The sequence below is a fragment of the Vespa velutina genome, chromosome 19 (assembly GCF_912470025.1).
Source record: "Vespa velutina chromosome 19, iVesVel2.1, whole genome shotgun sequence".
Classification (NCBI taxonomy): domain Eukaryota; kingdom Metazoa; phylum Arthropoda; class Insecta; order Hymenoptera; family Vespidae; genus Vespa; species Vespa velutina.
Genome location: NC_062206.1, coordinates 277,601 through 290,734, shown reverse-complemented (window position 1 = coordinate 290,734; position 13,134 = coordinate 277,601). Strand labels below are relative to the sequence as shown.

At 32.2% G+C, this 13,134-nt stretch overlaps 4 protein-coding genes across 6 annotated transcripts; 1 reads left to right on the top strand and 3 right to left on the bottom strand.

The window, feature by feature from the left end:
- Positions 1 to 990: 990 nt before the first annotated feature.
- Positions 991 to 1,389, bottom strand: LOC124955814 (histone H2B). Its single transcript, XM_047510797.1, has one exon. It carries the CDS (start codon positions 1,363 to 1,365, stop codon positions 994 to 996), a length of 372 nt encoding a protein of 123 aa, XP_047366753.1. The 5' UTR covers positions 1,366 to 1,389; the 3' UTR covers positions 991 to 993.
- LOC124955810 lies at positions 1,331 to 5,423 on the bottom strand. Its single transcript, XM_047510792.1, has 4 exons — positions 3,932 to 5,423; positions 3,350 to 3,850; positions 2,752 to 3,164; positions 1,331 to 2,627 (listed from the first exon to the last, which is right to left on the bottom strand). The coding sequence occupies exons 1-4, from the start codon at positions 3,933 to 3,935 to the stop codon at positions 2,028 to 2,030; spliced, it is 1,518 nt and encodes a 505-aa protein (XP_047366748.1). The 5' UTR covers positions 3,936 to 5,423; the 3' UTR covers positions 1,331 to 2,027.
- Positions 4,406 to 5,735, top strand: LOC124955813. Its single transcript, XM_047510796.1, has 2 exons — positions 4,406 to 4,964; positions 5,037 to 5,735. The coding sequence occupies exons 1-2, from the start codon at positions 4,787 to 4,789 to the stop codon at positions 5,306 to 5,308; spliced, it is 450 nt and encodes a 149-aa protein (XP_047366752.1). The 5' UTR covers positions 4,406 to 4,786; the 3' UTR covers positions 5,309 to 5,735.
- Positions 5,574 to 12,742, bottom strand: LOC124955806. Of its 3 annotated transcripts, none has more exons than XM_047510780.1 (13): positions 12,617 to 12,742; positions 11,652 to 11,868; positions 11,352 to 11,572; positions 10,973 to 11,274; positions 10,604 to 10,868; positions 9,783 to 10,507; positions 9,236 to 9,508; positions 8,554 to 8,811; positions 7,143 to 7,445; positions 6,823 to 7,034; positions 6,623 to 6,739; positions 6,419 to 6,537; positions 5,574 to 6,336 (listed from the first exon to the last, which is right to left on the bottom strand). In XM_047510780.1, exons 2-13 carry the CDS (start codon positions 11,840 to 11,842, stop codon positions 6,164 to 6,166), a joined length of 3,159 nt encoding a protein of 1,052 aa, XP_047366736.1. In that variant the 5' UTR covers positions 11,843 to 11,868; positions 12,617 to 12,742; the 3' UTR covers positions 5,574 to 6,163. The 3 variants fall into 3 exon arrangements, with proteins under 3 accessions (XP_047366736.1, XP_047366737.1, XP_047366738.1); XM_047510781.1 differs by having other exon boundaries at positions 10,973 to 11,253; XM_047510782.1 differs by lacking the exons at positions 5,574 to 6,336; positions 6,419 to 6,537; positions 6,623 to 6,739 and having other exon boundaries at positions 6,895 to 7,034; positions 7,113 to 7,445.
- Between the last annotated feature and the right edge of the window lie 392 nt (positions 12,743 to 13,134).

Genomic DNA, 13,134 nt, shown 5'->3' with positions numbered 1-13,134 from the left:
GTTTTTCATTTTTATTTTTAAGCTAATGTATGATATAACGGTACAGTAGTGATTTAATAAAAATAATAATGTGTTATAAGACTTGAAAATAATAATATTTATGTAAATATCTATTTCAAATATGAGACAGTCCGCTATGATATCGCATATAAATTGAAATTATTTCAACGTTTCCTTTATCTATATGCCATTATGGCAATGCATAATATAATATACATATTACATAGAAGCAAAAAAGAAAAAAAAATTATAATACAGTTTTACTTGTGTCATTTACATCAATGTTATGTAATATCAATGTTAATGATCTATCAATTCATTATCCAATAGATTTGTTTGACAAAAAAGTTATTTGTCATAATGTTCTATATAATAATTATTGAAAATAGTGGAAACTTGGTTGAATTTGTATAAAACATATTTTAAAAAATGATTACAAACATGTTTGATCATCTCGGTTTAATGACATAAAACGTATTGTTTTGAAAAAGAAATACGACATTGTAATTTTCTATTGAATTCTCTGACTGTAACTTCAGCAAATACTATCATTCTTCACGCTAATTATTTTCAACTTTTACATACAATGTACTTAAGGTTATATTATAAAGTCACATCTATAGCAGCATTTATTGGTCTCTTTGACATGATACAATACGAAATAAATAAATATAACGCGCACGCGTGTGTGTGCGTGTGCGTGTGTGTGTGTATGTTCGTGTGTGTGTGTGTGTGCACATGTATACGTGTGCCATGTATACGTGTGCGCATATATACGCATGTGTATATATCTATACATGTAAATATTAATATGGAAAAATGACGAGACGAAAATATTATTTGTATCAATAATTCGGAGAAACGTCAAGTCGTGAAAATATGAAAGTTTTCTTGTGAAAAGAAAGCGTGCGAGAAATTTCAACGAAAAGGAAAAGGGCACGTTAAAAGGTCCGATATAGGAAAAGAGAAGTAAAAATAAAACAAAAATGATAATTACTTGGAACTAGTGTATTTGGTAACCGCCTTTGTACCTTCACTTACAGCGTGCTTAGCTAATTCGCCGGGTAACAATAATCTGACAGCGGTTTGGATCTCCCGTGATGTAATCGTCGATCGCTTGTTGTAATGTGCCAGTCTAGATGCCTCAGCAGCTATTCTTTCGAAAACATCGTTAACGAAGCTGTTCATGATGCTCATAGCCTTACTGGATATTCCAGTATCCGGATGTACTTGCTTCAATACTTTGTAGATATAAATGGCATAACTTTCTTTCCTCTTCCGTTTCTTTTTTTTATCAGTCTTACTAATATTCTTTTGCGCTTTTCCAGCCTTTTTCATAGCTTTTCCACTGGTTTTAGGTGGCATTATTGAGATCGTATTCGGGAAGATCCTACACAGAATACTGTTCGAATCGTTATGAGGAGCACGGATCCTACGTTTTCTTTATGCCGTCGTAGATTCTGCGCCGGCGTACCAATACCGTAACAAAACGCCCACATACCCCTGCTGGTCCGCTCGATGGTTAAGGATAACGATTCGGTCGGTCGGTCGGTCGGTCGGTCAAGGAGTGGTCTATATATTAAAGAAAGTCGCATTAAAAATATCATTTATTTATTCTTCTAACGTATTCATTTTCATTAACTTTGTTACGTATTATATTTCGTTTTATTTTGCAAATTAATCTTTCATTTATTTTTCTATTTTACAGGGTCTATTATTATATACGAACGGTGTGAAGTCAAATTCGATATTCTTTTGTTAAGAAAAATTTATCCAAATTACAAATGTGTTCATTCATTCGAAGGAAATCTGTTCATTTCTTTTTTTTTTTATCAAACTTTATTTAATACAGCGTACAACAAGGTATATAAAGAGTTTACATTTATAAGTAATACATTTGACATTGTCCCAAAACTTACATAACCTATATAGTTGTATGTAAAAGCTTATAATAGTTGTAGTAAAATAAAATATATGTTGATTAAAAACAGATAATCAAATCTTTTATCTTAATACTTAATTTCTTATTATTTTACGTCATTATTTGTCCTGTTATTGCGGCATTTTACTTCATAATGACCAACAATTTTGCAAATGCAGCATGTACTATTCTTTGCTGGACATTTGTTTCTATCCATCATATGATTTAGGCCACAGAACCGACAATTTTTTACTAACATCGCTTTAGAGCACATCCATGAAAAATGATTCTGCTTGGCGCATTTAGTGCATGTTTCTCCAAAAGCAGGACATCGCTTAAATTCATGATCGCCTCCGCAAAAACCACAATTATTAATATACATTAGGCCAGGACAACATTTTGCAAAGTGATTTCTTCTCTTGCACTTGTTGCATTCTTTACCTTTCGCTAAACATTGTCCCTCTAAATGGAACTTACCGCAGTAATTGCAATTTTTGTTTTTTTCACAATTTGATTGAATGCACAAATTCCATAAAAAAGCAATTTCTGCTAATGTTAAAACTTTAAATGTTTTGTTAAAATTGAAATCTGGCAATTTACAAGTGGCTAATGCAATGAATCGTTCTTTGCAATGCTTTTCTATATCGCTTGCCAATTTCTGTTTTAATATATAATCGACATTTTTCATATCTTTAACGGCATCCATCTTGAAAATGTGAATTATTATATATATATATATATATATACATGTGTGTATGTGTGTGTGTGTGTGTATATATAGATATATGTAGATATCGCAATTACATCATGTAATTTCATTCAAAACGTACCTTCAATCTTTCCATATAATCCATGATGCTCTCATTCTCAGATTTAGTAGTTGTATTGAACTTATAATATGCATTAAACTTATTAATTAATACTGAGAAATTACTTTTATTTTCATTTGGATTAAATATTAATTTATCAAGAATTTCCTGGCTGACCACACCCATGAAATTCAAAAGAAAATTTCCCCACAGATGATACTTTTCCTTTTTTTCATCCATTAGGTTCAAAAATATCATTAACTGTTCTTTCCATATGGTCCAGGATGTCATGAAATTTTTTATGTCTACTAAATTTGGTGGAGGTTTAATCATAGTCTTTATGTTATCCTTTTTCTCAGTCGATACATTCTGTGTTTTTTGTATAGATTTATTATCATATAATTCTTCCTTAGTGGGACAAGACGGTTTGGTATCTAATATAAAATAGAAAAGTAAGATTATATAATTAAGTGAATTTGTGATAATATAAAACATTATGATCGCAAATATGGTAATCTATATTCGACACTGATTAAACCAATTATTATTTATAAGAATTTATTCTCATATAATGTATATTGTTATAAATATAAATCGATTGTAGAATATTTTATCTTACCATCTGAATATATACTTTGTAGCTTTGGATATATATTATTTGTATTTGTATTATTTGGATGTATACTTTTTAAATATGTATTATTTGGATATGTACCATTTGGATGTATACCATTTGGAGATGTACCATTTGGAGATGTACCATTTGGAGATGTACCATTTGGATATGTACTATATGAATGCGTACTATTTGGATATGTACTATATGAATGCGTACTATTAGGATGCGTACTATTAGGATGCGTACTATTTGGATGTGTACTATATGGATGTGGATTATTTGGATATGTATTACTATATAGATTTGAACATCTTAAATCTATTACTTTATAATTATCGTTTTTCTTCGTTTCTACTGGTCCATAACTCTGACTTTTCTGCGTAGTTCTCGCATTCTTTGTAGTTAACTTAGTATTGTCTTTAGATTTCTTACTTGTTTCGTTTACTTTATTCTGTTCGTATACAGTTTCTGGTACATTGTATTGGTTAGGTTGTGAATTACCTGTAATAAAAATATTAATGAAATAACAATATTTTTTTTTATTATATTATCCAATAATATCAATATAAAATTAATATGTACCCATATTTTGCTGTAATAAATTTTCCTGTATATAAAAAAATATATTTCATCAAAAATTTGATGATTTTATTGTTCTCAATAAATGGATTAATATTTTCAATGATCGTACGTCAATTATACACACTTTCTGTATTACTAAATATTTTTCGATTAATCAAACGACATCATTTATAAACTTTAACATACAGTTCCTCTTCGCAGATATTAAAAGAACTGAGGGTTTCCCTATTACTTCATTGATAATTAGGATTTTTTAGGATCTACATATTTTAGTTACTAAAACGAAGTTAACATTTCTGAGATAAGGCGCTAGCCAATGAGCTATCACGCATTACTGACATTGCTAGTGTATAATAAAATAATGCATTTTTAAATACTTTATCGATCGATAGGACTATTATGATTTCCTATATCTTAGCCATTAAAAAGAAGTTGACATTCCTGAGATAAATCGCCAGCCAATGAGCGATTGCCAATTAAGTGATTAACGGCCAACCAACATTACATTGCATTGCATTATAGTGTAATAGGCCATAGAGCTGAAATTGTTGGAAGGCGCTAAAAACAAAAGATGAATCAGACTTACTTTCTCACTTTCTTTCGAAATATTTATACTTTCACAGGAAAGAACCTATATTTATAAATTTATGAATTCAATTTCTTTTTACTTTAAGATGGATAATTAACATTATCCATTTTCTTTGTTATTCAAGTATTTCAAAATGGCGTAAATTAAATGTGTACATTACAATCTCATAAAGCACAGTGCAATTTTCTTAGGTAAAAAGAAAAAAAAAAAAGAAAAAAAGCAACAAATATAACAAATTGTATTATTGATTTTTTTCCCCATCAAATATGAATAACGAATGTGTTTGCACGAGATGTTATCATCCAACGAACGAGTTCATCAATATCGAGGCTCCTTACAGCGAAGTCTCGCAAGAAATTGGCGATACTCGTATATCCATTAAAGTTTCTAAGCGTGCCGAGGAGTCGTCTTTTAACATTGACAGCAATTGCGCGGATGCATACGGTATAAAATATATCTTCATGATTTTGGATATATTCTGAATCCGATGAAAAGAATCGTTATTTTCATATTTAGGCAAAAAGTGTCGAGAAGGTTGTACCAGAATGAACATAATCCCTAACGAAGAACCACCTCCGAAGGCTCCAGACGAAAAAATGTTTTTATTAAAATCTATAAGACAAATAACTCCCAATGACGATTTAAAAAAGGCCCTTGAACTCGAGTTTAAATTACCACGAAATTATATACCTTTACCAACGGTAGTACCTCCATCTCCGATTATAAAAATTCGAAGAACCGATCGAGGAACTGGCAAAAAGAAGCACAAGAAGAAAAAGAAAAAATAATTGGAATTTTATGAATACGCCTACGTAATATCAGAAGCGTGCAACTGTGCAACGATAAAATTAAAATGGTGTACGTATGTATGAAAATATATTTTCTTGCGCGTTTATAAAAAAGAAAAAAATTCCTCTTTTTTCTTCTTTCTCATATAAATGCATTTCTATACACGCTCAGAGATAAGAAATTTTACAATAAAAAATAATAATATAAAAGAAAAACAAAATACCTTAATTAAAAATTAATATTAAAAAATTGATTAAAAGAATATACGTCTACTTGTTAGAACCTTCATGTTTTATTCGCTAATAAATTATGCTTTTTCATAATATATACATTAATTAACTACTGTACAAATTCGATATACATTTACAGACTGTGCAGTATAAATATGCTCAGACCTTTCAAGAAGTAAATTGATACCACGTTTAATGCATGCTTGTATCAAAGATACAATAAAGTTTTGAGAAACATCCATTTCTTTCTCTCCCTCTCTCTCTCTCTCTCTCTCTCTCTCTCTCTCTCTCTCAGATTTTCAATTTTTCTCGATGAATTTTATTCCATATGAATTATTTTTTGTTCGTAATATCGTATGTTAAGAAAAAACTCAAGAGATACGTTAATTTAAGACTTCGAAGGAAGAATAACAACGACGAGAGACGTGAGAGGAAAAAAAAAAGAAAAAGAAAAAGAAAGAAAAAAAAAAGAATGAATGTAATAGATCATAAAAACGAGCGTCGACGACCTAGAAATAGTTTCGAGAAGAGCACTGAACGAATGACGCTCAATTGAAAATGCTTTTGCTCTTTCATTGTTTGCCTGACCGGCGATTTATACCAACCGGTTAGGTACTTTAGCGGTTATAAATTGAATGATTTTAAATTGACACCTTGCCGACTGTAAAATAATATGTACGCGTTACTAAAATCCTCCTCCTGTGGTATTTGTTTACTAGTAACTTCGTCGTTATAATAATACCATACGTCAGTATGAGGATTTTTTGCATATGCGGTATAATGCCCTGCCGATACACCTGAAATTTTTTTACTTATGAATTTTGAAGTAGCAATATATTTATTACCTTATCGTCTTGAATACGGAAATACTACACATACCTCCAAAATGACAGACACAGGCATAAAGGTCATATAAATGACGGCCTACACTAAGATTAACCAAGGGGAATGTAACTTTATCATCCAGCTTTAAACTTGTACACTCGTAAAATACGAATCTGCAATGAGTCAGGAAATACTTTGTTGGATATTTTAATTTACGTATGCATGCCGAGTATAATATTCGTATAATATTTTACTTACCGTTTTAAATATACTATAAGGAACTTGGGATACCTGTGAACCGTAAGAGTCTTCGTAGCACATTGATTTCGTTCACATTTTGGACAAAACCAAGGATTGTGTTCGTCTAAAGTTTCGCTATTTACAAATGGATAGAAGAAAAAGGAGTATTATAACATCCTTCATTAATTCCTTTAAATTAATTATTGCGATGATGTTACCTTTGACTAAATGCTTGTAAGCACTCGTACAATGATAAAGGATCATGTTGCTTAGTAATACTACCATGATCGATTGGGCATGCGATTTTAGGAACGTGTTCGGTATAACGAACAGCAAGGTTATCGCTATTCTGTAGAGTTACTATACCGGACTCTGGGACGTTGCAACCTTTACAAGGATTATTATACATACACCGAGAACAGTGATGACCCTATAAAGAAATATTGAATGTAATATTTGTGGATTTTTTTTTGCCTTGCGATTAGTCAATTACACATCTATTATATACCTAGGAAAAAGTTTATGTTCAAATCCTCACCTTCCCATCAACAAAATGAACAGTATAATGTCCTTCTTGTGGTACATTCTTCTTGACAACATCGTACAGGTCTTTAGCATTTACTCTCGACGGTAATCTAATTAAGTATGGGTGGCCAAATAGATTTGTACTTTTGAGGTTGTTTGATGCTTCATACGTAGTATCGTGTCTTAATACCAAAGGAACATTCAAAATTCGAACAACGGGTCTTGGTCGACCGGTGTGATCCACTTTGGTAAAAGCTGTTATATAGGTATTACATACTGGGCACTTGTTTGAGTCCACTTGAGTTTTGGAGTAACTCTGTTGGTCAATACACGTAACTGCTTTCTCAATTTTTATATATACATATATATACACACAGGCACACATGTATGTATGTATGTATGTATGTATGTATATTATACACAAAGATATAACACAATAATAACTTTATAATTATGTAAATGTAAAAACCTGTAAATTAATTAGTATCAATATAGGGGCACGATGATTATATTATAAAAAAGATATTCAGTTAAATTATTGCATCAGTTTGACTAAGATTTTTTTGATTAATCGAGTGCAGGTGAATTATGAAGAACTCACTTATGTAACTTCAATATTAATTACAGGAACAGGGAACACATCATAGAGCATTTTAAGGCAAACATAAAAGGAAATGATAATTGGAAAAGAAGATCTTGATCATATATGAACAGTGCATACTCTGCAATTGTCAATTACTTTTAACTCTAACAATGAGCTTTTCCTTGAATTTCTAAAGTAAACAAGAGTTGTTGAATTAACGATATATTTTATCTGTCGATTGAAGAGAACAAACAACTAATTGTAAAAAAGGAAAAATTAAGAAAACCCTCAGTATATGGCAGTATCAGACTAGTCTGAATTGAGTTCTGGAATAAAAATAAACCAGCTTGCAGATTGGACTTAAAAAGCAGATCATATAGGTTTCCATCTTCGTGTTTCCAGTTACCTCTGTTTCAATTGAAACTTCCCCGGCTTATTTGATAACACAAAGCTATTTCTAGTTCCTATACACATCTTTAAGATGTCATCCTGCTAGAATGTTAATAGACCTTATCTCAGACCTTCCCGAGGTTTAATACTGGTAATTAAATACCTTGAATGTGAACCTCTTCTGCTAGATTGATGCTGCCGAATTCATCATCGGGTTAAGGAATAAAAGAAAAGAAGAAAAAGGAAAGCAGAAAGTATCTAGGAAAAAAAAAAAAAAAAAAAAAAAAAAAAAAAAAGAAAAAGGCAGGAAACGACGCTATTTATGATTAAATTTCATTGATTTATATTTATGGCCTTTGGTATTATTACGTTCTATGATAAAACAAGTGAAATAATTATACTTTTAGTTAAATTAAATGAAGAATCAAATAATATTGTATACAATACTCACTTCTATGCACGTGTCACATATGACGAAGGTGCAATTGTTTTCTCCATGCTTTCTCATATCAACGTCTGATTCGTCGAAACATATTGTACAATGGATTGCTTCATTCGCAACTGTACTTCTTTGACAAGATTCAGCCTCCGTTAAACGATCTCCACCGCTGTCAGATATGGTGGTACATGCATCAGGAGGATCCGTCAATTCAAATGCATATATGGATCGATTTGTATCATTGACGTGTCTCAACAGTGTATCGTCATTCTTAAATGTATAATAAATAATGATCGAAATTAATTGTCAATTTAACAAATATCGAGTTAAAAGTGATTTTTGATTTTGTACTATGGAATGTAGCCTCATAGTTAAGTTTCCACACTATGAGAATGTTCTTTCATAAAATTTTTATTGGAGGATAGTATCAACGGTTATTGACATTAATCAAAATACCGTCTTCTTTTTCCTCCATTATTTATTTATTTCGTTCTAGTATAATTATTACATTATGCACATATACGCATATATAGATCGATCAGAGTGCTTCGAAAAGATTGGTGATATCTATTTAAGATTTTCTTTTACTTCGTTAAATACAGTAGTAATTTATTTCTTTTCTTTTTTTTCTTTTTTTTTTTCTTTCTTTTATTTTCGAAATAAAAATTTTATTTTGAGACGTTTCAATACTCACCAAAACTTTTGCTATGTGATTCTCAAGAACCTCAGCCAGTGCAATATTTGATAATGAGATCGTGTCCTTCTCAAGTGTATGCAATAATTCCTCCTTCAATTTGCCTACACGGGATTGTTTATTCAATGAAACTACACATCTTACAGGTCGAGCACCATATGCTGGGACATACGTTACAGTCAATTGCTTTTCCATCGCGCGAGGTAACGGGACCGAAAGATACATGAATGGTTCGTACGTTACCGAGACATGTTTACAGACAGCGCATATGACCTGTAAAAATATAAAAAAAAAAAAAATGACTCGAAATATCCAATACTGATCGATCAATATGCGGTGCGGTGCGGTGCGGTGCGTGCGTGCGTGCGTGCGTGCGTGTGATCTGTAACAGCAGTATGAGACTTGTCTCTCATGCTTCCCAGAGCAAGAAGGATCTGCTGTAGTTTCATCTTGGAGACTTTTCACGGTGACAGCCGATTATACTTAGTGCCACCCCAACGTAAGTTCCGTCATTTTTGCAAATCATATTACAGATTCGAATACTTACTGTGCTTTTAAATTGTCCTTGAAAAGTATCTACTATAATACTATTATTACATCGTAAATGCTTAGCCCAATGTTTATCTGCCTCAAGCTCATCTTGCGGAATAACCGATCCATTTTCACCAGTCTGTTGTAGGGTATGTAAACATTGCATCGTACCACCTAATCCATCACGTTTAAGGTTTTTCTCTTGGTCATCCAATCTCATTCGCTTTACGTTACACTTTTCTAAATCTCTATCATACTCTAAATCAGAACAACTTGAAACACAATCTACTTCGCAATTGCTTTTCTGTATGTTAACTTCTTTAATACGCTTGATACTAACACTTTTATTGTCAAAATCATGATTCTCCATCAGATTAGAATTATCTAAAGGCATTCTACGAACATTTTCTTTTGGAAATTTTTGCGAATCATAATGAATTTCATTATTGCACTCTTGCTGCGTTACAAGAAAATTGGCATTACTAGTTTTTGCTTCCTTATGAATATCATACAATCCATGAAGTTCTGTAGCATTTTTATATAATTTGTTCCAAGTATTTAACATTAAGGAACACGCGTCAGAGGTCCCTTCATTAACTTCATTATGTATAAAGGATCCAGTTTTTGTACCCATCATCATCTCATCCGAATCTAATGTCTCTTCGTCATCGTCATCATTTAAAGGTGAATTTCTTGGAGAATTTGCGGTACTATCCAGCTCACATACCGGTGAGTTGAAATCTAAAATAATAAATGTAGAAAGCTAAATGTTGCCTTTATTAGTAATATATATCTGAAGGTAAGGATATTGAATAATATACATTTGGTATTACATACCTCTTAAAGATCCAGCCATCGTTATATTTGGACTATTGGGAGAATCTAAAGGTGCTAAACAGTTGTACGGTTCTAAGAAATCACTGGAATTCCTAGTGGCAGTGGCTGAGGAAACGTTCTTTCCATTTGAATGTTCAATGAGATTAAAGGATGATTTGGCAGTTGACATAGTTACTGGAACGTGGCAATTCTTAGATGATTTTGCCGTATTCATTTGCTCGTGCAGAGAGTCTAACAGTAGCGCAAGGAACTCTTGGCAGTCGTGCTGCCAACGACAACCGTTGTTAATTGCTTCCGGGATCCTCGAGTTGTCGATAAGTCTTTTAGATATCGTAAATGCAAATGATTTTATGACTGTCACAAGCTTACCTGTCTGTAATCCTTGAATTGGGAATGATACACACCTAACGTCTGTTTAAACTCTGTTGGCTTTAATACACTGTATTTGCCTGACCACATTTTACAAAGAAGTACGCTAAAGTGTGCCATTAAAGATCCAGGCGGCGGTAATTTTTCTCCTTTCTCTTCTAAATTCAAAAAATGATGAAGAACCGGTGGCGTAGCAGTTAAACATTGTAATCCCGCGGCCATAAAGCAGGTATTTCCTAGATTACGAAGACCGCATACTCCGGCAGACAGGACTACTATCTCTGTATGGGCAGGTAGAGGACCTATGTAAAGTGATTTGATCGATTTTATATCTTCCTTTTAACTATTAAATATCACGTTCACGTTCATATTTTCTTACCCATTGTGGTATCATCCTGAACATCTCCAGCTTCTGCAAAAAGATTATTCAATGTCGGCGTTCCAGAAGGTGGAAAAAATGGACCATATTGTACTAACGCTCCAGACTCGACATTTGAATCTGTATTTGTATCTCTAAAGTCAACATCCCTGAAATCATTTAATTCGGGCGGAGGTGGAAGTGGGATAGCGCAATCGGATGCAGGGCTACTTGCTTCTGTCCTATTCAAAATGAGGACTTGGCGTTAGTATTTATTCAATTAATTTCTGGCTCATAATGCATCAAGAAAATTCTTTATACCACAATTCTTCTTCGATAGTCATATTCTCTGCCTGCAATGTAAGGGTTTGATCCAGAGACGAAGTTAATGGACTGAGACCCCTGGATTCCAATACTTCTGATATCTCTGGTACCTCGGACAAATGAAAAATTTCAGAGGATCCAATCATTGATACGTTTTCTAGTTTTGATGAACTCAATTGACTCTCCATTCGGGTTGAACAACTTTGGAAATACTCTAATTACAAAAATAATAAACAATGCAAACATTTTCATTTTCTTTAAATACATTACATGAATATATATTTCCAACTTTAAATAATTCATTTAAGTTTGAAAATATCTCCGAACATTATTTTACCAAAATTTTATATTAAAAACGATGGATAATTTTTTATTGAAAATAAAACGTGGATAATACACACACACATATATATATATATATACATATATATATGTAAAGAGTTTAAGTAGTGTTCAATGAAAAGTAAAAAAGGAAGAAAGAACGAAGGAGGGAAAAGAAAAAATTCTTGATAGAAAATTCACAATATTCGTTTAGGAATAACCGGAAATACGGGAATGTTTCAACCACGCGGGTTTCTCGACTATTTAGTTAGTCCTAACCTAACACGTTAAACATTTGTTAAAAATACCACGTATGACCAACAACGAATCGTACGATAATAAAAATAATGTTGTATCGATTATTAGAAAAGGCGTTTGAATTCTTTCCCAAGTAAAGGGCAATATCAACTAGTAAAAAATCGATCAATATGGAAGAAGAAACTCAAAATTGTGATTCAGTAACAGCGTTGGTATACTTTCTCATGAAAATATCTATACTCGTATTAACACTAATCTAAAGATCTAATCTCTATATCTCTTTCTTTCTCTCTTCCTCTCTGCCACTCTTGTCCTTTGCTAATATATAAATATATTACAAAGATCAAAAGAGTTTAATGAAATCAAAAATAATATACACTTACTTGATGGATGCACATTAAATTAGATATTCGTACGCCAAGAGCCTGAAAATGGACGCTCTCGTTCCTTTCAAATCTCAACTCTTCAGCTTTTATCGTCACCGTGATCGCTATGCTATGAACTCCCTCCTAAAATGAACGGTTCGTAATATTAAAAACGTTCGGAAACGTTGGTATCATTGCATCTTCAATGGGCTCAACGATGTACCATGGATGCAATGTGATTTGTGGAAATATTTCGACCTAAGTCTACGACGACCAATAAGAAAGGAGCTTAAACTTTATCGATGTTGACGTTGTAAACCGCAGAAGGGCTTAATAATTTTTATAATTTTTTCTACGGATACTCTGAATTTTTTTAGTACTACATAAATGCGTACCGTCTATATATTATACATACTTTTGTATGTCTGATTTATACTCATAAAAAATGCCTGTAAATGTATGGCGCAAATGTTTGTGCGATCCTGACAAAACTGGACAACGGAATGAGAAGCACGATACTATAAGAAATATATTTC

Excerpts from the sequence above, each read along its gene's own strand:
- LOC124955814 (XM_047510797.1), bottom strand. The coding sequence starts at position 1,365 with ATGCCACCTAAAACCAGTGGAAAAGCTATGAAAAAGGCTGGAAAAGCG.
- LOC124955810 (XM_047510792.1), bottom strand. Across the intron at positions 3,165-3,349 it reads ACAAAGTATATATTCAGATG|ATACCAAACCGTCTTGTCCC; the intron begins GTAAGATAAAAT and ends ATTTTATATTAG. Across the intron at positions 2,628-2,751 it reads ATTATATGGAAAGATTGAAG|ATGGATGCCGTTAAAGATAT; the intron begins GTACGTTTTGAA and ends CACATTTTCAAG.
- LOC124955813 (XM_047510796.1), top strand. The coding sequence starts at position 4,787 with ATGAATAACGAATGTGTTTGCACGAGATGTTATCATCCAACGAACGAG. Across the intron at positions 4,965-5,036 it reads CAATTGCGCGGATGCATACG|GCAAAAAGTGTCGAGAAGGT; the intron begins GTATAAAATATA and ends TTTCATATTTAG.
- LOC124955806 (XM_047510780.1), bottom strand. The coding sequence starts at position 11,842 with ATGGAGAGTCAATTGAGTTCATCAAAACTAGAAAACGTATCAATGATT. Across the intron at positions 7,446-8,553 it reads TATGTGACACGTGCATAGAA|AGTTACTCCAAAACTCAAGT; the intron begins GTGAGTATTGTA and ends ATTGACCAACAG. Across the intron at positions 7,035-7,142 it reads TTCATTTTGTTGATGGGAAG|GGTCATCACTGTTCTCGGTG; the intron begins GTGAGGATTTGA and ends ATTTCTTTATAG.